Here is a 23,781-nt window from a genome sequence, read left to right as displayed (position 1 = left end):
TGACTGATGAATGTATAAAGAAATGTTATATATGCACAATGGAATATTACTCACCCATAAAAAAGAATGAAATCCTGCCACTTGTAACAACATGGATGGAGACTATTATGCTAAGCAAAATAAGTCAGAGAAATACAAGTACCATACGATTTCACTCATATGTGGAATTTAAGAAACAAAACAGATGGATATAGGGGATAAAAGAAAAAGGAGGGGCAAACCAGAAAACAGACTCTTAACAATAGAGAACAAATAGGGTTACTAGACAGGAGATGGGCAGGGGAGGTGCGGAGGGGCTAAATGGGTGATGGGTATTAAGGAAGGCACTTGTTGTGATGAGCACTGGGTATTGTGTGTAAGTGATGAATCACGAAATTCTACACCTGCAACTGATGTTACACTACATGTTAACTAACTGGAATTTAAATAAAAGCTTGAAAAAGAAAAAAAAAGATGGTAACAAATTCCTCAAAGCATATACTGAGAACTAAAATCCTTACATACAGTAACCTGTTAAAGGTACCATGGTGGATAGCCCTTAGGCTCTTGCTTTCTGGCTGGAATAAAAAATTCCTGCCTTAGCCTAGAAGAATACACAATTAGTTCCATAAAAATGATAGTGCAAAGCATGATCCCTAACAGGACAAATCAGTTAAATATGCCAGTTTACAAACCTCATGAAAACAAATTCAAGTGGTCTTTCTTCCTCTTAGTCTTGCCACTCCTTCATCTCTGGTCAAACGCCAAGAACTCGGTTTATACCCCTCCCTAAGATCTGTAATGCCACACCTACCTACCTACCTTCCTCTGTTTCTATCCAAATCCTCCACGCCCTCTGAGGTGCATTTAAAGCCCCAACTTCAAAGTTGTATCAATCGATTCGTGCCTATGGTCTTCTCTTCTTTACCTGACCTCTCATTACTTCTTTTATAAAACTGCTTAGTCTCCAGTTACATTTTCTTTTGTTGAGATATAATTCACATAACATAAAATTCACCATTTTAAAGTATATAATTCAGTGGTTTAAATTACACTCGCGAGGCTGTGCAATCATCACCACTAATTCCAGAACATTTTCATTGCTCTAAAAAGAAACCCTACATCCAGTGGTAGTCACTCCTAATTTCCCCACCCAGTCTCTGGCAACCACTACTATATTTACTGTCTCTATGGATTTGACTACTGTAGACATTTCTACAAATGGAATAATAGCATTTGTGATAATGTGTGTCTGGCTTCTTTCACATACAATGCAAGGTTCGTCTATGTTGTAGCATGTATTAGTGCTTCATTTATTTTTAAGGCTGGATAATAATATTCCATTGTATAGCTATACCACATTTTAGTTATTCACTTATCAGCTATGGACCTTTAGGCTATTGTGACTAATAATGTTATGAACAAGTTTTTATGTGAACATGTTTCTAATTCTCTTGAGTTTATACCTACAGTGGAATTGCTGGGTCATATGGTAACTCTATGTTTAACATTTTTGAAGAACTGCCAGATTGTTTTCCATAGTGACTATACCATTTTACATTCCCACCAGCAGACCATGAGAGTTCCAATCCCTCCACATCCTTGTCAACACTTGTTACTGTCCAGTTTTTGATTAAAGCTATCCTAGTGGGTATGAAACGGTATCACGTGGTTTTGGTCTGCCTTCCTGAATGTCTCTAGCTATACTTTATCTTATGTAATACATATTCCCCTAATTCACAGTCAGCAAACGTTTTCTGTAAAGAGCCAGATAGTAAATATTTTTTTTTTTTGGCTCTGCAGATCACACAGGGTCTAAGTCACACATTCTCCTGGGTTTTTTTTGCTTGTTTTTTTAAACAACAAAAGCAAATACCATCTTAGCTTGATTGCCATACAAAACCAGGTCTTATATTGTAGTTTGGCAACCTCTACTTTGTGTCATAATTAGTGTTACCTTCTCTTGTATCAATGTCAACTTTGTTGAAAGCAAGTTAAGAACTATTTCGTATTCCTTCATAGTGATTTGTATAGAGCTCATGAATACAAGAGCAGAAGATCTAAAATTACTTAAACTGAACTTCTTACACAAAGAATGTCCTCAATTAAAAAAAAATATATGTATCTCCCCACAGGTATTTACACAATATAAAGTACACTAGTTTTTAAAATGATTCCAGAAAGTAAAAAGTCATTTTTTCTTTTGAAATTGGTCAGCTTGACTACAAGTACCATAAGAATCAGAGAAAAAAAGTCTTTCATAACGCCCTCTGAAATCAAAATTATATTTACAGTTAATTTACTTATTAAAATAACTTTCTAGCATCAAATGTATTTTAAGGGAATACTTCCAAATCAAGTATCTCTAAATCCTACACCTACAAATAAGATTAAAATTATGGTAATATACTTCGGCAGAAGTTGATATATAGTAAAAAAAAAAAAAAAGTGAAACCATAACAAAAGGTACATATTTCTAGCAAATGTGAAAATCCAGTAATTTCAACAATTTGAATTTGATGTTCTGGAAATTATAGGTTGACTATTATAGAAGGCATTGGTTCTACAAAGAAACTCTTTGATACAGTAGAATGAAAACTAATATAAGAGACAGCAGACATAACTATTTATCTCTGGGCAAGTCGCTGAACTTCTTCGGAGCCCAGATTTCTCATCTTTACCAGTAGGAGTGATTCCATCTGTCCTACCTTTTTCACATAACTGTGAAGATCAAATGAGACAAAGTTTATAAAAGTTTTAAAAAGCACTCTACAAAATAACATTACTCATATATTGTTAGAAGAATTAAGCAAAACCAAGCTTTGATTATTAAAATAAGTACAAACAAGAGTTCTCTGGATCTTCATAGATAACAAGCAATTCTCCTAATGGTCCCAATGACATCAATGGACACTATGGTGACTCATTTTTTTAAAGACTAATAGAGGAATGGAAATAAGCACAAACTGGTCTCACATTCTGAATAGCATAAAGGTTAACCAAGTGCATAAAAGTATTCAGACCGGTTCCCCAGGTCTCAGGAATCTAACACAACATTTTGCATCTTTAGCTTATTCTAGCTAAAAGAAAAATGTACTAAATATTCCTTTAAACACTAAACAGCCTGCTAAAATTCAGTGGAAACCAAACAGTAACCTCAAAAATCAAGTCAGAATCCATAGTAAAGTTTTGATGAAGAGAAAAGAAGGGATAATAGAACAATGATAATATCTAATATTCCATGCTAAGTGGTTCATATGGACCATACCATGTGATTTTCATGGCCTAAGGTAGAGTTACCATTATATCATATTATAGCTAAAGAAAGTGAGGCTAAGAAAAGTATCTTAACCAAAGATCACACAGTAATTTGCATAGCTGGGATCAGAATTCAGGCAACATGATTCCAATGCCCACATTCTTAACCTCAACTCTATGCTGTCTTCCTAAATTGTTTACCAGATTTTATTTTCCATAGTAAAAACAAAACAAGAACAAAATTTTTAAAAAGGCAAGATTTCCAGATGTGTGTGCTTCATCTCATTTTCTTTCCATGTCCAACTACTACAAAACTGATAAAAAGTAGTCAATGGCCAGAAGACTATACAAAATAGGGTGATGAAATGAAGCGCTGAGATAACATATCTTGTATGTACTCATTCTAAGATCAGCTTCTATTTAATTTTAATTCAAAATTAAGCCTTGTTTCAGCAGGTTTCTTTGCTCACAGTGGCTAAATTCTTTTAAGAAAACCCATTCCAATGGGTCTGAAATGTGCTAGAATACCTGCCTCAGAGAAGGAGCACTTCAAATATTTGAAATACTGTTTGTTGACAGAAATGACCACCAGGAAATACTTATTATCACCCAGGTCCACCCACATTCCATCAGCATAACCAACTGATCCCACCTCCACTTTCCCTACTCCCATTTTTACTTATGTATATATACATCAATGCAAGGTCTGGTACATACTGAGTCTGCATGTTTACAGAAATCAATATATTACAACAATCTCCTTGAAAATGCAATTCTGATCAAAGCTTTAAAATACTTCCAACTCTGAAAAAATTACTTTGAGTACAACATTTCTGCCCAGAAAATTCTGACTAGAAAGAAAACTAATCCTGCTAAATATTTGCTTAATAGTAGTATCTAACTCTATTTTAAAGTTAGGGCTGAATGAATTACAGCTTTTATCTTTCTTTTATCTAAAGAATATCGTACAAGGAGAAAATAACTCCCAAATCTTGCATTTGACATCAATATGTTGAAAGACAGCGACCAGAGGTCACAAACATGGAAACATTTAAGGATATTAAGAGTTGCCAAAGAAGCAACATTTAATAAAAAAATTAAAATTACAAAAATAAAATGCAGGGTTATGAGAACAATCTTTAAATTGTCATAAAAGGAATATTTCCATGATACATGATAAAATTTCCAAACAACCACATACACAAAATACCACAAATAAATGGAAACAATAGCACAGTTAAGCAGTACCTTTGTCATGAAACACCAGAAAATATGATTATAGAGGAAATTCTATGCAGAATTCTTGACAAGTATACCAGATATTTTCACTGAAAAACAGAATTCTCAATATAGAGCAAACTAAAAGACCAATAGGTTACCTACAACATTCATACACATTCACAATGATTAGAAATTTCTCAGTATCTAGACTGATCTTAATCCTTTGGTAGATATGAAACTATAAGAACAACAGCATATATAAATTGCGAAATCTGAAAAATGCTACATACAAGTAAATTACAAAATTACCAACTCTTAACATTGTGTTTGAGTCTAATGCTTTTGGACTCACATAATTTTCAATGTTCTTCAAAAATGAATTATTATAATATTTTATTGATAAAAATTTACCAATTTAAATAACTTCATATTAGTTAAAAGATACCAATCAATAAGAACTATTAAAATTCTCTGAGTATAAAAAAAACTTAGAGGCCTAGATCTGGACTAAGCTTGTTAACTGGGAAAAAGTATTTAGAGACAAATCAAAAACCACTTGAGTACAGGAAAAACATTAAGTATTACTAAAGTCTTGAGGGTCAGGGTTCAAAGGCAGATACTACAATTAAACATATATGACTAAATTTCCTAGAGGCTAAAATCTTAACATTTAGATCTAGAGCCCTGTTTCTAACAATGCCTTTTACTGGCTAGACGTAAATAACTGATTTATTTGCCTAAATCAATCTAAGGCATACTGAGCCCAGCAAACATCAAACTTAACTCAGTATCTGGATTAATACCAGGAAAAAAAAACAGTATTACAGTGGTCCCTAATCTTACAAATATCCATTATGTTGATCTACTACAAATACATGGCAGTGATAAAAGAAAATAAGACCAGTTGACTAAATTTAGTAAGACAAAAATATTATAATGCCTTTGTGCAAAGTGTTAGTTTGATTAATTTATCAATTGTATGGCCTCTAGGTAACAACAACCATTGGAAAAAGCCAAACATTTTTCCAAAAGCCAATTCTATGTTGAGAAGTGGCTCTATTCTGAGGCATGAATTCATTTTTTATTCCTTTAGTCTGCATTTGCTGAAATGTATTTACAAATTGGGCACCAAGTTCGGGGTGCGGGGGGAGGGTGGGTGAAGGAAAGAAAAGAAAATCTGAAAGACAGACACATGCGGTCTCTCCAAATCAGAACAAAACCTCTCTAGCTCTAACTGGCAGGGCTCCCCTACTAAACAGCAGCAGTGCAGTGGATGCAAACACACTGGAGTGAAAAAGCCTGCCAAATTAATGTTATGGGAGCAAAGAGAAGGGGTAGAAAAAATCTGGTCATTTATTAAAGGTTCTGTCAAAACTAGGGTAATCAAGCATACAAAAGGAAACGGAGAAGTTTACTTTTACAAGAATATCTTGTTATCAGCACACAAAAGTGAAGCAAAAAGAACTGGGCAGTCCAAATACAATTCATGAAAAAGGCTCCTGATCATTAAGAATTATTAGTAAATGTCTAAATTAATTTCCTTTTTTTCAATATCTGGCCTGGTATAAATCGTTGTGTCTGTAATCCGAGGAAAATCCCACAGCACAGGTTTCCCACCGTCCTAAAATAAAATCTCAGACACATCAATCCCTTCATCATCTCCCAAGCTATCAGCTCCTCTCCTTCTCTCCTAAATCTAGATTCCAAGAGCGGTCATCAGTGTAGCTTAGTAGCTAAGCATAGACTTTGGAACCTAACTTCTGGGTCTGAAGTCCAGCTCTGTCACTTACTTGCTCTGTAATCATAGGCAATGTCTTAACCTCTCCGTGCCTCAGTTTCATCATTAGGATAACAGTGCCTACTTCAGAGGGTTACTCTGAGTAAATAAGTTAGTATCTCTAGAGCATATGTTATAAATGTGCCTAGCACAGAGTATGGGCTCTATATGTGTCCGCTCTTCATCATAATTATACCCTTTTGAGTTAGTCTTTGACCAGCTACCTCTATTCTGTGTATTCCTGTGTTTCCCCCCAAATCAGCCAATGTAACATCAACCATGAATGAATCTTAAAATCTTTCATTGCAGGAGACAACACCATTATGTAACTGACATCACAACACATTCCTGGTCTGAAATCTCACCTGGACCTTCAGTATTGCACATCAATCCTCTTACCAATCATTGTTATACTTCCTCCCTCATTCCCTCCCCCCCTTACTGGTATCAAGTCCAGTCAGTATCATCTTTTTTCCTCAAGTCCCACTCAGAAGATAAAGTCCCTCCTCACATTTAAAGGTCAATCCCTCTACCTGCTCTCTACTAATCCCTCTGCAATCTTCTGTCACGCAAGCTAGAAACATGCATGCCCATGTACAATCTGTTCCCCAAATATGATCGATAGCTAAGTCCTGTGGATTTTACCTCCTAAATATTTCTTAAAATTGTTTACCCTTTTCATCCCTATTACTTGTTAATCAAAGCACTCATCATCCCTTAACCAAGTATTTCCATGAGCAATCAGAGATTAAGGAGAATCAAAAAGCTGCAACATCAGAAGCTGAGGGAAGAGCAGTAATACTGACATTCTTTTTTAGCCTCCACCCACCCTTACACCCCTTGAATCCATCCTCCAGTGCAAGCCAGAACGATTTATTTAAAATGCAACTCTACTGTGGTTCCCCTGCCTAAAATCCTTTAACAGTATATACCACCCTCTCCCTATGAATTCTTAACCATTCAGGTTAAGAGACTAGCCCTTCTTCCCACCAACCATGGATGTACTTCAAAAGATAGGAGAAAAAAAACCTTTTTTTTCCTAAGACTAAATATAATTTTCTGAAGAATAGAAGAGGATCCAAAATTTGGTCCAAAAATTTCAATTCTCATGGAGTCTACGACTCCAAAAAGGTCCACTCTTCTAGAGGACTTAGGACCAAGCTCATTAACAGGGCCTGTAAAGTTCTCCATGATCTGGCCCTGGTCCATGTCAGCTTCACCAGCTGTCCCTCTATGTGGGCAGATATCAAGAATTGGTGAAGTAGACATCTGTTATTTTTGCATGTCTAGTATCCCTTCCTCCTTCTTTTGGTAACAGCATCCTGACTCTCTGTTGGGAAATAACCCATCTCCCTCACTGCAGTTTTGGTGGAACTGTCAATCAAGATGCCCCACCCTCCAGTGGGCAAAGGAGATCTCTTACCCAAACTCAAGGTAGGCCATTCAGGCAGATTTTCCTAAGAAGCTGAATCTTGAGGAGAGTGATGTAAAGGCGGGAAATGGTTAAAGTAGATTCATTCTGACTGTGCTACGCTAAAGACGCTGTTTATTCCTGCTACCTAGGTCTCAAGCCCTGCACACTGACTGCCCTGGTGCTTCTTGAGGCTTCCTGAAGCCTGCATGCTTATTTTTTTCTTACATTCTATTATTCAACATCCTTCAAATACACGTCTTTTTCTGCTTAAATTAACCATTTTAGCCATTTGTTCATCCTTTCACTGGAAAAATATTTATTGAATTATGTGATGGTTAGTTGTAGGTGTCACTTGGCTAGGATACAGTAGTATCCAGTTACACAAACAAACACAGAATCTAGGTGTTGCTGTGAAGGTATTATGTAAATGTGGTTAACATCTACCATCAATTGACGTTAAGTGAAGGAGATTATCAATAATGTAGGGAAGGCTCCATCCAATCAGTAGAAAGCCTTTAAGGGTAAAACTGAGGTTCCATGAAAAAGAAATTCTATCATGTGGCTGCCAGAGAGTTTCCAGCTGCCTTACCCTATAAATTTTGGACTTGTTAGGCCCCACAACAACATAAGCCAATTTCTTGAAATATATCTCCCACTGCACACACACACACACACACACACACACACACAATTTATGCATACGTATGCATAAATAATTGTGTGTGTGTGTGTGTGTGTGTGTTTGTATCCTACTGGCCTGTTCTTTGGAGACCCCTAATACACACACCTACTGGTGCTAAGAACAAGACAAAGTCTGTTCCTGTTGCTTGCAACCAAAGAACCCTAAGTACTGTTATATACATGACTGAGGACAGAGTTCACAAAGAGCTCCCTGTTTTATCCATGTGCTAATCGTTTAAGCTATGAGTACAATTTTTAAATTCTAAACCTAATGGCAACAAAAATAATTTTCTAGATTCCTCCAAAGTACAGGGAATTAAAGAATGAAGGCATACTTAAGAAAGAAAGAGTGTCTAAAATAGGCAGAATGGGTGGGTTCCTTTACTCTAGTTCAGGAATCAGTATACTCTGACCTGTAGGCCAAATAGGGCTCACTGCCTATTTTTGTGTGGCCTATAAACTAAGAATGGTTTTTACAGTCTTAAACGTCTTTCTTTTAAATCAAAAGAAAATTAGTATTTCATGACATGTGAAAATTGTATGAAATGTAAACTTCAATGTCCATAAATAAAGTGGACACAGTCATGCTCATTTGTTTACATATAGTCTATGGCTGCTTTTGCCCTACTGTATGTATTGCAACAGAGACCGTATGTCCCTAAAAACCTAAAATATTTCTTATCTGGCCCTTAACAGAAAAAAGTTTGCTGACCCCTGCTCCAGTAAAGAAATTCAAAAAAAGTATGAATTTTGGCAAATGGGCAAGAAAAGGGTAAAACTGTTAGAAAAGAAGATACAAGAAAAAGAATATATTAATTGTACTACTATGTATTGAGTATTTACCATATACAAAACACTGGGTTTGTTTTGTTATGTTTGAGAGAGAGCATGTGTGTGCAAGTTGGGGAGAGGAGCACAGGGAAAGAGGAGAGGCGGGGGGGGGGGGGGAGGGGGAGGGAGACAGAGAGAGAGAGAGAGAGAGAGAGAGAGAGAGAGAGAGAGAGAGAGAATCTTAAGCAGGCTCCATGCTCTGCACAGAGTCAGATGCAGGGCTTGATCCCATGACCCTAGGATCATGATCTGAGCCAAGATCAAGAGTCGGATGCTCGACCAACTAGGCCACCCAGGTGCTCCTACAAAATACTGTTTTGAGCACTTTACATATTAATATTTCTAATCTTCACAACATTCCTATGAGGTAGAGACTATTATCCCCATTTTATAGATGAGTCAGAGGCTAAAACAAACTTGCCCAAGCTCAACAGATATAAATTACAGAACTGGGATTGCAACCCAGACAGTGTGGCTCTAGCATCTGTGAGGTTAACCAACACCACCATACTGCTTTACCACTGACCTTCTTGTCTATCTCATCTGCACTGCATTAATTTAATGAGTTGATTTTCCTTAGAACTGAAATATTACAAACTCTGTAGATGAATCAATACTAGAATAAATGAAGAAGTTTGTGGCAGTACATTCCTTTGAGAACATGAGGGATTTCCAAGACCTATGCCTATCACCCTTCTTAAAGATAGGAAAGTGAGGAAGACACCCGTTGGACTCAATCATCACTTTCCCCATCCCATGCTTGAACTCAAAAGTTTAGGCAGGCTTCCATACTCAGGCTAAGATAAAGCACATTCTCTTCTCACATATCTTGCCTCATCACGACCAATTAATTAAGAATCTCTGGATGGTGGAGCTGCCTGGGTGGCTTAGTAGGTAAAGCGTCCAACTCTTGATTTCAGCTCAGGTCATGATCTCACGATTTGGGAGATCAAGCCCCACGGTGGGCTCTGCACTAACAGTGCAGCACCTGCCTGGATTCTTGCTCTCTCCTCTTTCTCTCTGCCCCTTCCCCACTGGGGAGCACTTGTGCACACACACTCTTTCTCTCAAAATAAATAAATAAACTTAAAAAAATAATAAATAAAAGAATTTCTGGATGGTGGAGCCAGGATGTGGTTATTTCTCAAAGCTCCTCAGTTAATTCTAACGTATGGCCAAGACAGAATGGAGACCCACACATCAGTATACTTCTCTCCTTTCAAGGAGAAGAGCAGTGATGAAAAAGAATCCAGGTAAGGGGAAGGGCAAGGCTAGAGATGGGAACTTGACAAAACCTGTCTTTGAAGAACGGAATTTTTATTTAGTGCTACAGTATGCTAGTAAAGAACATTTCTAGTCTTCTTGCCTCACCATCTGAAAACTTTATTAAAAAAAAAAAGCAGGTATGAAAACAAAAATATTTGTATATATGCATATACATATGTTTACACAAAAAAAATTTCAGTAAGGGTACACAGCAAACTGTTAACTATTATTTTTTGCCTTATCTGTACTTTTTTCTTGATCTGTACTTTATATGTTACCTGTTATTTCTTCTCATAATGCATGACTTGTTTAGTTCAAAATAATGAGCTTTTTAAAAACAGTGTGACTAAAAAGATCTTCAAAGATTACTTTAATTATACTTTGAATAGAAAAATAATTATATAAAAAACTAGTAAAAATTACTTGGTGCTTTTTACTGAAAAGCAGTTTACTTTTCGTCAGGGCACAAAACATAAAATCTCCCTACTTCTCTGTGCAGTGGAGATCTATATTCTAACAAACGTATTAATGAATCTTTCCCACCAAATGGCTATTACTAATTAAAGTCTTACTAATACTAATTTATAACAATACTGAGTGTGAGAAGAAAATATTTTAGATAAGAATAAAACGGAAATATTTTGAAGTTTTACTAACACAAATGTCTATCACACAGGCTAATTTTTACAATATTTATAGTAGTCTCAATTTAGTTAAAATAGCCTCCTTATATGGATTACACATTTAAATGAATTTTAAGTTTTTCATATGGCTTCCAGCTTCAGAAAACAAAGAAGTAGGCAATGGGGGTGGTAAAGCAGTACCCAAGCAATCACAGGGCTTGGCCAAAGGTCTAAAGCCATAATGAGTTAATGCTCAAACGTGTTGTCATTTGTTTGTTGTTGTGATACTTCGGTAAAGGACCCAGCTTCGTGTATATTCATAAAGCATAGAATAGAACAGAATCACCAAAGAATAGAATCTCCAACCTGGTTAAATGGTAAGCCTCAAGAGACAAAATCATATCAGCAATGCTGATTTTTTAAAACATAGCAGGCAAAAAGAAAGACCATCACCATGAGGGAAAACAGATGGGTTTTTCAATCCGCTGGAGAAAAGAACCGTGACCCAAAGCAAGGTAAACCTCTGCAATGGGCCGGGGCTAGCTGTAGACAAGTCAACGTGGAGAGGCTACTCATAGAAAATAGCCCTGTCTGAACTGCCTAGGTAGAGTTAGCATTTATTATATTTATTATGATTAGCCTTCATCCTAGTGGCGAGTGTAGTACCCACAGGAGGGATTTTTCATTACAAAGGTAAACTAACTCTCTCAGAACACTAAGAGCATTTGGAAGTCTCACTCAAGAGTGTGTCTTAAAAAAGAAAATTAGCTCATATAATTATAGTAGGGTCAGGACCAACATTTAAAGATTTTAGTGATTGTGTCAGCAGTTCAATTTAAATTTAAAGGTGAAAGTACCTGAGAAAAATTAGCCCTTTTTGTAAAAAAACAAAAAAACATTTCTACTTTGAAAACCAAAGCATAATTTTTTTGCAATGTTAAACGGCTTCTCATAAAGAAACCTACCTGAATCCAGCAAAAACACTAATTAAGATTAAGATTCTATAAAAATCAGGTGTTGGTTCACAAGTGTTACCTAATATAATAACTATTCTGATATATTTTTAACTTTATGAGACTCCAACCCTCAGAAAAAATGTATGAATAACTCTAAAGATGATATATAATGGAACTCTATAAAAATAAGCAGGAATAGCATAGTGAGAGATATCTAAAATACGTACCAGAAATGTAAAAAGAGAAAGAGAATGTATCTCCTATATATAACTATATACCTAGTTACCAAGTTTAAAAGGAAGGAAAGTTGGATTGCAAACAAGAACATGCCCGAGATACTTCAATCAATAAACCAAAGATTAAAAGGCATATTTGACAGAAATGTTCCAAATATTCCAGAAAGCTCACAGCTCAACAACTTTTTTTCTTTACTTTGCAATTCAGAGGCGCTTTTAGAGTTCTAAATCACTGCTAGGCACCTAAAAGTTCTCAAGCCTAAAACTGTAAATCTTCAGAAATCTATAATTTTCTAGTCTAGTTAAAATACATATGCTTGGCTTTTAAAAAACAATAAAACAAAAAAGCTAGCCAAACTGTAACTTATAATCTGAAAAATATACAGACACATTTGCCTACTTAATGGAACATTTTACATTTCCAGGTATAAAAGCACAACACTACAAAGTTACAGTAACTAAAATCTAGTAGCAACATCAGAGTAGGCAAATAAAGCAAGCCTAAAAACTAAAAAAAGAAAAAAGAAACTCAAGCATGTATTTTATTTCCAATTCTTAAATGATCCAGCAATTCTAACACAAATGGGAATTTTTGATACAGAAAAACACAAGCAAACAAAGGTGTATGCAAACAACAAAAACAAAAAACCAGGAAACAAAAGGTTTTCAATAGAAGAATGGATAAATTACTACACATCATTAATGGTGGTTGTCCTTGGGGAAAGGGATTTTCACCCTCTAAACTATACCTACGAAAATATTTAAATGTACAGAATAAAATAATTCTACTTCTCGGAATTTATCCTAAGGAAACAATTAAGACTGCATGGAACAATTCAACTGCAATGATTGATATTCAGACCAGTTCTTACAATAAAAAAACTGAAAAGTATATGAAATCATTTAAATGATGGCAAATTCATATAACAGAATACTATGCCCTGATATTATTCTTAGATATTATTAAAATATACTCATTTTTCACAAAAATTCACAATATATTTTTATTTTTTTCACATTTGTTTATTTTTGAAAGAGAGACAGAGCATGAGCAGGGGAGGGGAAGAGAGGGAGAGTCACAGAATCTGAAGCAGACTCTAGGCTCTGAGCTGTTGGCACAGAGCCCAACGCAGGGCTCGAACTCACAAACCACAATATCATGACCTGAGCCAAAGTCGGACGCTTAACCGACTGAGCCAACCAGGCACCCCCACAATATATTTTTAAAAGGAAAATGAAACATTATGCTTCTGATCTCCTTTAAGTTTATTTATTCATTCTGAGAGAGACACAGACAGAGAGCCCGCAGGGGGAGAGAGAATCCCAAGCAGGCTCGGCACTGTTAGCCCAGAGCCCGATGTGGGCCTCAAACCCACGAACCCTGAGATTATGGCCTGAGCCAAAACCAAGAGTCGGACACTTAGCTGACTCAGACACCCGGGCACCCATGATCTCATTTTTTAAAAGAAAAAAATACATATGCATTAAAAACCACTGGGAAAGATATATACCAAAATACTAATAGGCTGAGAAGTAAAATTAAGGGTTATTTTTTTTTTTTTAGCTTATTTCATGCACTCTCAAAAGGGACATTATCGCCCCCAAGGGGATGAAAATTGGCTACTGAGGGCAAAAGAAAAAAAAGGAAAGAAAATGAACATTCTTTGCTTATAAAAAACAAATTAATATATAATACATAAACAGAGCGGTATTAAAATTTTATGAGGGGGTACAATTAGAAAAATAATATCTAAAAACACTGGGGCAGGATGAGCGATAATGATAAAAAGGTTGAGAAACACTGCCTCATTGGTACTCTCAATTTTTCTACAATGAACTCGATTATTACTTGCGCTTGAATGGTAATATATGTACAGTTAACTAATTAAAAAGAGAGATACGATGAAAGTTAAGAAAGCATTAATTTTCATTATTGAATATAAAATTTATTCCTATACTGTCTTTAAAATAGAATACAGAGTTTTTAAAATATAATACTAAAATGAAAATATAAAGAAATTGATAAAGTACTGCATCAGAACACCTGGATTCACCTGAAGAAGTAAACTACAGATTCCTTGGCCTTACTGCAGACCAATCAAGATTTCTATGAATGGGGCGAGTGGCTTTTATTAAATGAGGCATATTTATATCATCATCCCACTCCATGGAAATATGAAATGCAGACAGATTTTAATTTAAGACTAAGAGATTTTTAAATTATGTACTAAAGTGATAAAATTAAACTAAGAGCCTAGAAATGTAGGAATCCCTGCTAAACTCCTCCCTTTCCTTTAAGGAACTTGATTCAAATTTCTTCATGAACTCTCAAACACACCCTATTATTCACTATCTCTACTGCGTACAAGGCACTGTGAAGAATATAAAATAAAAAAGGAATATTGATAAATTTTGCCCCTAATTTAGGGGCAAATAAACTCACTTAGGCCAACATAACCATTGGCTTTCTCAAGGCGCCATTAGTCACAAAGAAACACAGGTTTTCTTTGCTCTTATGATGCAAATTAAACAAGGAACAAAAGTCACTGTTGGATAATAATAACTAAGATGCAGTCAGTCACACTCAGTTCTCTAGTTAGTATACTTAACTTGGCACATCGGCCTTGAAATACGCAGGATTCCAAATTCTGCCTACACCAAATTCAAAATCTCCCTTGTTAAATCCTCCAGGTTTAAAATGTTAAACCACAATGCCAAGATTTATTGCATACATAAAAAATGAAACTACCTTGGTGCATAGCTAAGAGTCCTATTTAACTGACTGAGAATATACCTGGATTAGTCAAAGTAGTGGATACAAAGTGTAAGATATCGCTCCAGTCCCTAGCAATCTTCTCCAATTTCTTATAGCCACCAAAGCCAACTTTCGGTGGTGGTAATACAAACAGTGTCAGCAATAATATTTAAGTGCTTTTTGTATGCCACACACACTTATTTAGTCTTCAGACATGTCTAAGAAATAGGTATTGTTCTTTTTCCATTTTACAGATAAAAAAACAACAACAAGAAATAAGGAGGTGAAGTTGCGGCTGGTAGATGGCGATCTGTGATCTGCAAACCTTCACTGAGTGTTTTGCCTGCTGACCACAAATATGTTACTACCAAATGACCAAATATTCAAAGTGAGATTTGGTGTATCATCTCTCTATATAAATAAATTTAAAACTTGTAATTAAATAATTATCCATAAAACATCATATAAATGTATGTGACTGAGGCAAACCTGAGTGAGAAGAATTGAACAAAAATTGTCCAAGTTGTCATATCAATAGTACAATACTCTTCCCATTTCTCTTGCTCCTTAAACCCCATAAAAGGCAACTTAATTTTGCTTGGTTTTAAAGTACAAATTTTAGGGGTGCGTGGGTGGCTCAGCTGGCTGAGTGTCCGACTTCAGCTCAGGTCATGATCTCATGGTTTGAAAGTTTGAGCCCTGCATCAGGCTCTGCGCTGACAGCGCAGAGCCTGGAGCCTGCTTCAGATTGTGTCACCCTCTCTCTCTGCCCCTCCCGTTTGCGCTCTTTCTCTCTCTCAAAAATAAACATTTAAACTTTTTAAAAAAAATAATGAAATACAGATTTTATCATTACAGCCTTTAACTCATTTTATCCCATAAGAATCTTCATCTTTAAAAGTTTTACTAAATTTCATTTCCTATTCTATAATGAATTCATTTTAGAACTTTCATTTTCCTTTCTCTTAATTTTTGTTAATGTTTACTTATTTTTGAGAAAGAGCGGGAGGGGCAGAGAGAGAAGGAGACAGAGGCTATGAAGCGGCTCTGCACCAGGAGTGGAGAGCCCGATGTGGGGCTTGAACTCATGAACCGTGAGATCATGACCTGAGCCGAAGTCAGATGCTTAACCAACTGAGCCACCCAGGTGCCCCTATTACTTTCATTTTCTTATTATAAAATATATGATGTATAAAAATTCAGAAAATAAAAGGTATAAAGAAAAAAATAAAACCACCTATAATCCCAACTTCAAGATAACTTTAGTCCTTTTGGTATTTCCTTTACACTCATATATGAATAGGTATTTTGTAAAATTTAGAACTGAAATTATACTATATAAACACTGGTAGTCTGTTTATTTCTCTCCTAACAACAGAGAATTTTTTAAAAATCGTGCAAATACAATTCTGATTGATTTTCTACAAAACACTTCGGCTTATTGGACTTTTTACATAAAGTGTTCTCTCTCTTGCAAGTATTTGAATGTTTTTAAAAACTCGTTGTTAAATTTTACTGATTAAATAAGCATTTTCTTTGGACTACTAAAAAACGGCACACATCCATCTTTGGCACATCAATATATCGAAGACATGGTTATGGAAGTGTTATGGCTGCAGAAGATCAAAACCGCGACAATTCACTCTAGACACAAGCTCAGCCCAGTACACTGGAACCCAAGCAAAGCCAGCTGAGAGCACCACAAAGCGAGGATTCTTTATATCCAGTGTTGAAGGCCTAGTGCTTACATACACATGCAAGCAGATGGTACTGAGTGGTGACACAATCTCAAGCTCGTCCCATTGATGACAGTAGTCCAAGTCTAAGACAAAATGGGAATAACAGAATGACTACATCATCTAAACCACTCTACTCACGGTTTCAACTGCAGATTTTGGTTGGTTCTTGAATTATAATACTGTCCTATTACAATGTGAAAACTATGACACTGGAGTACTATGAGAAGTCACTGAATATTTATTTAAAGTTCAAAGGAATGTTTTACAATGAAGTTTGTCCTAAGTGTGAAACTATTCAAAAGACACAAAAACTTTTTAAAGAGTATACTATTCAACCAATTTGAGTTACTCAAATTCCAGACTTACCATTTGGATGTAAAAGAAACACCATCCAAGTAACCTACTACCTGAAAATCTAAACAAACAAAGGTGAGTCTGAGACATAAGATTCACCATCTAAACTCACTTGCCCGTGGTTTTTCTTAAATAAATCTGATATTCTCAAATAATTAAATTAATCAAAGTCACCCGCAATTTTTAGATATACACATCTACAGGGCAAACTGACACTTCTACTTTATATGCAAAACAATGTCCGGAAGCATGAAAATTTCATACCAGGGGTTATGTATGTCATTACTAAACTGATTCTACGATTAGAATGGAAGAGTGGAATGTACAGAAAGCAGTCTAAAAGTTGTCATGCAGAAATATAGCAAAAAACCCAAAATAACAAGAACACTTCAAGGATACCAAGAACCAAAATGTCATATAAAGTTGTATTTTTTACAGACCAGTCATCTTACAACCTTAGTCTCGGACAACTGGAAACAAATTTTAAAATACGTTCCTGCTTCACAAAAACAACCCTGTTCATTCTATCTACATTTATTGTACTGTACTTCCAACTCAAATCAACATGACAGATCCCACACTCCATGAAATAATGTTACTGCCACACGTGGTAAGGTTCATCATATCCTCTCTGAAGGTCCCTACAGGCCACCATCTCTAAACTAAGTGTTCTTTTTACTCATTCAACATTAATTTATGTCCTTACAGCTCACATTTCATCAATTTTGGTTCTGTTTCGGGGAAAATAAATTTCTTTTCTAATCATAGCAACTTCCATGTGATATTTATTCTCCTATGGTTAATCCTGCATCACAATCCATTCTCTTTTGTAATCTTCATCTAAAATAGTTTCACTCCCTAGATGACCTGCATCTGTTTTCATCTCTTAGGCATCCATTCCTATTAGGTATTCATTTGAAAAAACTCTAAGCTTAAATTTATTAAGACATTAATTCATTTAAAGGATTAGAAGCTTTATGAATACACAGTTTAGAGATCTCATACTATCGTTCTGCCTAACATCAGTTGGAATAATGGAATATAGTTTTCAGAAAACTATAGTAAATTTTTAAAGTTAAAAAAAAATAAGAGACATAGAACCAAAAGATGGTATCTTGAATATGAATACAAAAGATGATATCCTGAATGTTTTAAAAACTAAAAACATTATAGACTACTCAGTTAAAATCAAAGTGGAAATTATACTTTCCCAAGTTTTTAGTCTTTATTTCCCTCCTCAGGATTTTTACTGTGTGATTTATTTTAAGTAACTTAAACTTCGGGGGGGGGGGGGTGAGGGGAGATTTACAGAGGAAAAAAGGTGAAACCAATTATTTCTGAGGAATTTTCTAGACTCATTTGGAAGAAAAATGATGTTACACTAAAGAAAGGATTATAAGAATATAGGGATTCACCTACTTGTTCATTTATTCATGTTTGGATATAAGTAAACTATAAATATTTATTGATCACTTGTGTGCTTTGTAACTGTGGTAGTCTCTTCTGGAAGTTTGCTGTCAGTATGATCCTTTATAATTAGAGTTTGTTAATTGTCATAAGTTATATAATTACTTTGAGTTTTATCATCTGTAAAAAGTGAACAATATTTCGCAGATTTGCTGTGCAGATTACGTGAGATACAGTAATTTTACCTTCAAAAAAACATTACTTCCCTTCTCCCTGTAGATCCCTCTAGAGATTAGGACACTGATCAGTGGTTCTCAACCTTACTCTGAAAAATCTCTTCTTTTGTCCACAGATTCCACATCTTTAGATTTTTGGTAGATTTTTGTCTACCAACTGCACTGACATTTAATTAACCAGATAGGTAACAGCTAATCAGAAGTCTCAAACTGCCAAAAGCATAAATACTAATGAAACTCAATGTTAGGTTCTTGAGGTGCAAGCGTGTTTTATTTCATTAACGGCTTACAAATCACAATATATAATAATGATTTGTGATAATCAGTCACAAAGATTTGAGTCAATACAGTTATTGGTCAAAGCAAAGATATACAATATTTCACCTATTTAAATCTATTGAGAAAACATACATAATTTTTATAAGGCTTTTTACAATATGGGAATAATCTGTTCCTTTCTCTGCAGACCCCTAGGAAAAACGTAATTTATTTACCAAGTTAGTGATTTTCTATGTCTAAAGAAACTACTGGTTACCCTACAGATTTGTTTTAGGCCAGTATCATTAGTAACACCACCTTCAAATTCAAAAGTTACATATATTTATCCATAAAGGTAAGTAGGTAGTGATACCCTGTGTCTTCCCTGGTATTTATAAGAACAAAATCCAAACCCTTCACCAAAGCCTGACGTGGTTTGATTCTTGCCAACCCCATCCCATCCACCAGTCTCTTCTCAGCCTATCACTATGGACTTCTTAAACGTGACCTACTGGTTCCCACTTCAGGGCTTTTGTACCACGGGGGCCCTCTGCCTACTTCACTCTTCTTACAAATCATCACATCTAGCTTTTATTCATTCAGGCCTCAGATTAAATGTTACCATCTCAGAGCTTTCCCTGCTATCACTATCACTCTAAACCCTCCTATCACTCTACTATTTCACCCTGTTACAGCTTCCTCGTGGCATTTGTGACCCCTGAAATTACCCTGTTCCCTTATTTGCTTGTTATTTCTCTCTACCACCACCAAACCCCACCAATATCAAGAGTTCCATGAGAACATGTTTTATTCACTGCTCTATCTCTAGCTCCTAGAATATTACAAGGCACCCAATAATCATGCAGTTACTATTTGCTGGATCACTGGGCCAAGCTGTTTAAGACTATTCTGGAGAAAGACTGATTTCTTAGTAAAGAACTTACATTTAGCATTCAAAATTACTGATTCAAAAGAAATTAGAAAAAAAATGTTTTTGACTACAGAGAATAAGAAAAATGTATACAACATTCTATTCAACAAGTGAGCTTTCTTTTATGTCTATCCTTTCAGACAAAATATTTCACACACTTTGTTTGTCACCTCATGTAAAAAGTAAATGAATTTTGGGTGCCTGGGTGGCTCAGTCCGTTAAGTGTGCGACTCTTGATTTCAACTCAGGTCATGATCTCACGGTCTGTGACCTCAAGCCCTGCATCAGGCTCTGCACTGACAGCACAGAGCCTGCTTAGGATTCTCTGTCTCCCTCTCTCTGCCCCACCCCCCAAATAAATAAACTTTAAATAAAGTAAATGATTTTTTTAATTTCAGTTTTATTGAAGTATAACTGACATAAAATTGTGAATTTTCTTATAAAAAAGTATGCCATTAGCTGCTAGCCACTCAACCTAATAACTTATTTTTCCTGCCAAGATGCCTGCAGGAAAGCTTCTAAGAATATAAAACATACAGACTGAGAAGGCCACAGTTGCCCTAACAGCAACAGTGCTGGAATGGCCCAAAACAGGGAAGATCCTGCTCTCAGCTATGGCTGGGAAGGAGAGAGGGGTAAGAGTGATCAGACCTAGGAGAATGAGTATAGTTCTGATTTCTGTTGAAAGATCTTGAAACCAATTCAAAAGAGACTCAACTGGAATCTTGTAACTGTTTTGAATACCTGAGGTCTCTTTGGCAAATGAAATCCCATTTGATTGACAATACATGGGCTTTTGCAGTTACACATAAGAAAAACACAGTATTTGTAGTAAATAACACACACAATCTCTAATACTATGTGCTCCATTTGCTTACTAATTTAAAAATATTTTTAAAAATACTTTTAAAAGGAAGAGCTTTAAATACAAATAACTAATGAAGAATTTATTTCAGAGTTTAGAAAATATTTGAAAACTAAAAGAAACATTGAGAAAGGTGTAACAATTCAGTGGTTTAGAAAATGTAAATACCTTAAAAGTTATCACAAGCCTCTATTTATTTTTTAAAAACTGGGGGTTGCTTCTTTTCTCAACTGGCGGTATTAAAAGAAGACAGGGAGCAGATAATCCACAGCCCATGTGAGTTTACTTACCAGTCACAAAGAAACATTAATATCAGTCTGTAGGCAAACTTTCTTGCTTATTATTCAGCCAAGTGGAAAGTACAATTTAGCACAGAACTAGAGCCAGGTACCACAATGACTAAGAATGACATTTGCAAATATTTTTTTAATTGAGAAATTAAGTAGGGAAGGACAGAATATTAAAAGTATTATTCTCTCTGAAGATTCTATACTCAATTTCCTATTTTTCATTGCTCCGTATTTCACTGCCCACAGCATTCTAAGTGTTTAACGAGAAGTCTGCATTTCACTTTTCTTCACTTCTGCTCACACAACTGATGCCTCTAAAGTCCAGTTGCATTGACAAATGCTGAAAGACCACATTCCGAATTTAACCTTACAATGAAGTATTTTAAGATAATACCTCCAGAAATATAATGTCTAAAAGTGAGGGGTCCTTTTTAACTAAGAACTCCAAATGCTAAATAAATAACATTTCTGCAGACTATCCATTGGTCGAAGAAAGCTTAAACATATGCTTTTCACACATGAAATAATAGGAATCTTTTACCCTTCAGTTAAAAAAAAAAGTAGTTGGGGCGCCTGGGTGGCTCAGACGGTTAAGCGTCCCACTTTGGCTCAGGTCATGATCTCATAGTCTGTGAGTTCGAGCCCTGCGTCAGGCTCTGTGCTGACAGCTCAGAGCCTGGAGCCTGCTTCGGATTCTGTGTCTCCCTCTCTCTCTTCCCCTCCCATGCTCATGCTCTGTCTCTGTCTCAAAAACAAATAAAAACATTAAAAAAAAAAAAAAAAAGTAGCAACAACCAAAGCATACATAGTGAGTCCTATGTTCTCTCGGGGTTCCTAATTCTTCATCGTCTATCCATTAGTCTCAGACTGTTCCTTTTGAATTTCATCTCCAAACTGGGTGCACTTGAAGACCCAGAGACTTTCACAACAATGACTCCTAGCAACTCTCCTCAAATCCTTCCCTCTTGCTTTCCGTTAAACCCTCAGATATGCCTTACCTGTATTAAGCCAGCCTCCTTGCCTTCAGTCCCTTTCTTCCTCAATTTATTCTGTACTCTGTAGCTAGATTCATCTTCCAAAAGATAAATGTGCTGACTGGGTCACTTTCCTCATATCAAAACATCTTATGCTCCTGAATAAAGTCTATACTTCTCAACCTAGCATTCAATGACTTCCAAAGTCTAGCCCAATAAATCTCTCTAGAGCCTTATCGCCATATTTTCTAATTACACAAGCTTAGGCTTCTGTCAAATCAAACCCCTGTCCTCCAACTTGTCCTGAACTTTCTATCTTGGCTCATGCCATTCCTACCATAAAGAATGTCTACCACTCCCCTCCAGCTGCCACTGCTCATGACCTTCTTGCGTCTCTGCATTTATTCATGTAAACAAGGACACACAGATGATATCTCCTGCCCTACCCGCCCCCCCAATCGGGCAAAAAAAAATTAACAACAGCTAGCTTTTATTAAATGCTTGCTTTGTGCCAAGCAGTTTTACATATTATTTCTAACGCTCTCAATAAACTTAAGAAGTAGGCATTATTATTCTGCTTGTAAAGACGAGAAAGCCAACGTTCAGAAACACCAAATCATATATTTAGGAAGTTATCTCAAATTAAATTTGAGTTAACTCAGTAAGTTGCCTCAAATCATATACTTAGTAAGTGGCAAAGCAAGGATTTGAACCCAGGTTGCCTAAGTCCAGAGCCATTGCTCTAAACACTAAGTTGCATTGCCTTTTTTTTTTTGTCTGAACCATGTGACTATCTGAAATGATTTAATTTTACATGACATTTCCACTTACTGCTTCTTATACAATAAGCTTTGTCATGTTTGTCAGTTTAGCAAAGGGAGAACATGAAAATGCTACTTCTTTCCAATAAAAGAACAATGCTCAAATTGCAACTTCAAGGAATATCTTTTCTTGTCACAAAGATTACTTTCACCTAAAATATTTTCAAAGAAATTCATTCCAGGCAACTTTTTCAAAGATGATTGCAAATTACTATTCATACACTGTGATGGTTTTACAGATTATTAATAATAAGAGGATTTTGCGATTACCACCCAAGAATTGTAACAGATATCTATCAAATTGGCAAAGATTGTAAAAACTGACCTACTCAATGCCATTGAAGGTGCAGTGAGACACACACTCTTATACACAGGGTAACCACCCTCTGATCCAGTTATCCCACTTCTGGGAATCTATCCTAAAGGAAGAAAAAAAAAAAAAAACAGAGATGCAATCAAAGATAAATGTACAAAAATGTTTGCCCCAGTGTTATTTAAAATAGTAATATTATAAAGAATCAACCGAGAAGTCCCACACTAGGAGACCAATATCCTGTTCAGAGAAAAACGTAGGAACAAAACAATGTATATAAAGTATAATTCCATGTTTTAAAAAATTAAAAAATGTGTACATGCAACGAAAGAACTAGAAAAATGTACATTAAAATGTTAGCAGTAATTATTTCTAGGTGATGGGTTATAAATGATTTTCCATTTCTTTACAATTATGTTCTTTTCAAAATTTGCCACGGTGGAACATGAATTACTGCAAACAGGAAAAAAAAAACGTTTAAGTGGCTATAATTACTGAAAATGATCCTGAACCTAACAAGGGCATATTACTTGGAAAAGAAATACTGCCTAGTGAGAAAAAAAAAAAAAAAAGTCAAACTGGTTTTGTTTCCAGCT

The 23,781-nt window shown here is 35.6% G+C and overlaps 1 protein-coding gene across 5 annotated transcripts in view; it reads right to left on the bottom strand.

Annotated features, from left to right (window-relative positions):
* The window catches only part of RAP1A (RAP1A, member of RAS oncogene family), a 77,745-nt gene that overhangs the window by 46,698 nt on the left and 7,266 nt on the right, over nt 1-23,781 (bottom strand). The window contains exon 1 of one of the 5 annotated variants that reach the window (XM_015066152.3): nt 23,198-23,292. The exons of 3 other annotated variants lie outside the window; for them this stretch is intronic. Coding sequence is in view for 1 of the 2 variants with exons in the window: in XM_027058354.2 (XP_026914155.1) it covers nt 23,198-23,211 (14 nt within the window). In the remaining variant the exon portion in view is untranslated. Of the gene's footprint in view, nt 1-23,197; nt 23,293-23,781 lie in introns of those variants that run through there. One more of the 5 variants, XM_027058354.2, reaches the window with a different exon arrangement.

Source organism: Acinonyx jubatus, chromosome C1 (assembly GCF_027475565.1).
Source record: "Acinonyx jubatus isolate Ajub_Pintada_27869175 chromosome C1, VMU_Ajub_asm_v1.0, whole genome shotgun sequence".
NCBI lineage: Eukaryota > Metazoa > Chordata > Mammalia > Carnivora > Felidae > Acinonyx > Acinonyx jubatus.
The sequence above is the reverse complement of the archived record's forward strand: the minus strand, read 5'-3'. Positions and strand labels throughout refer to the sequence as shown.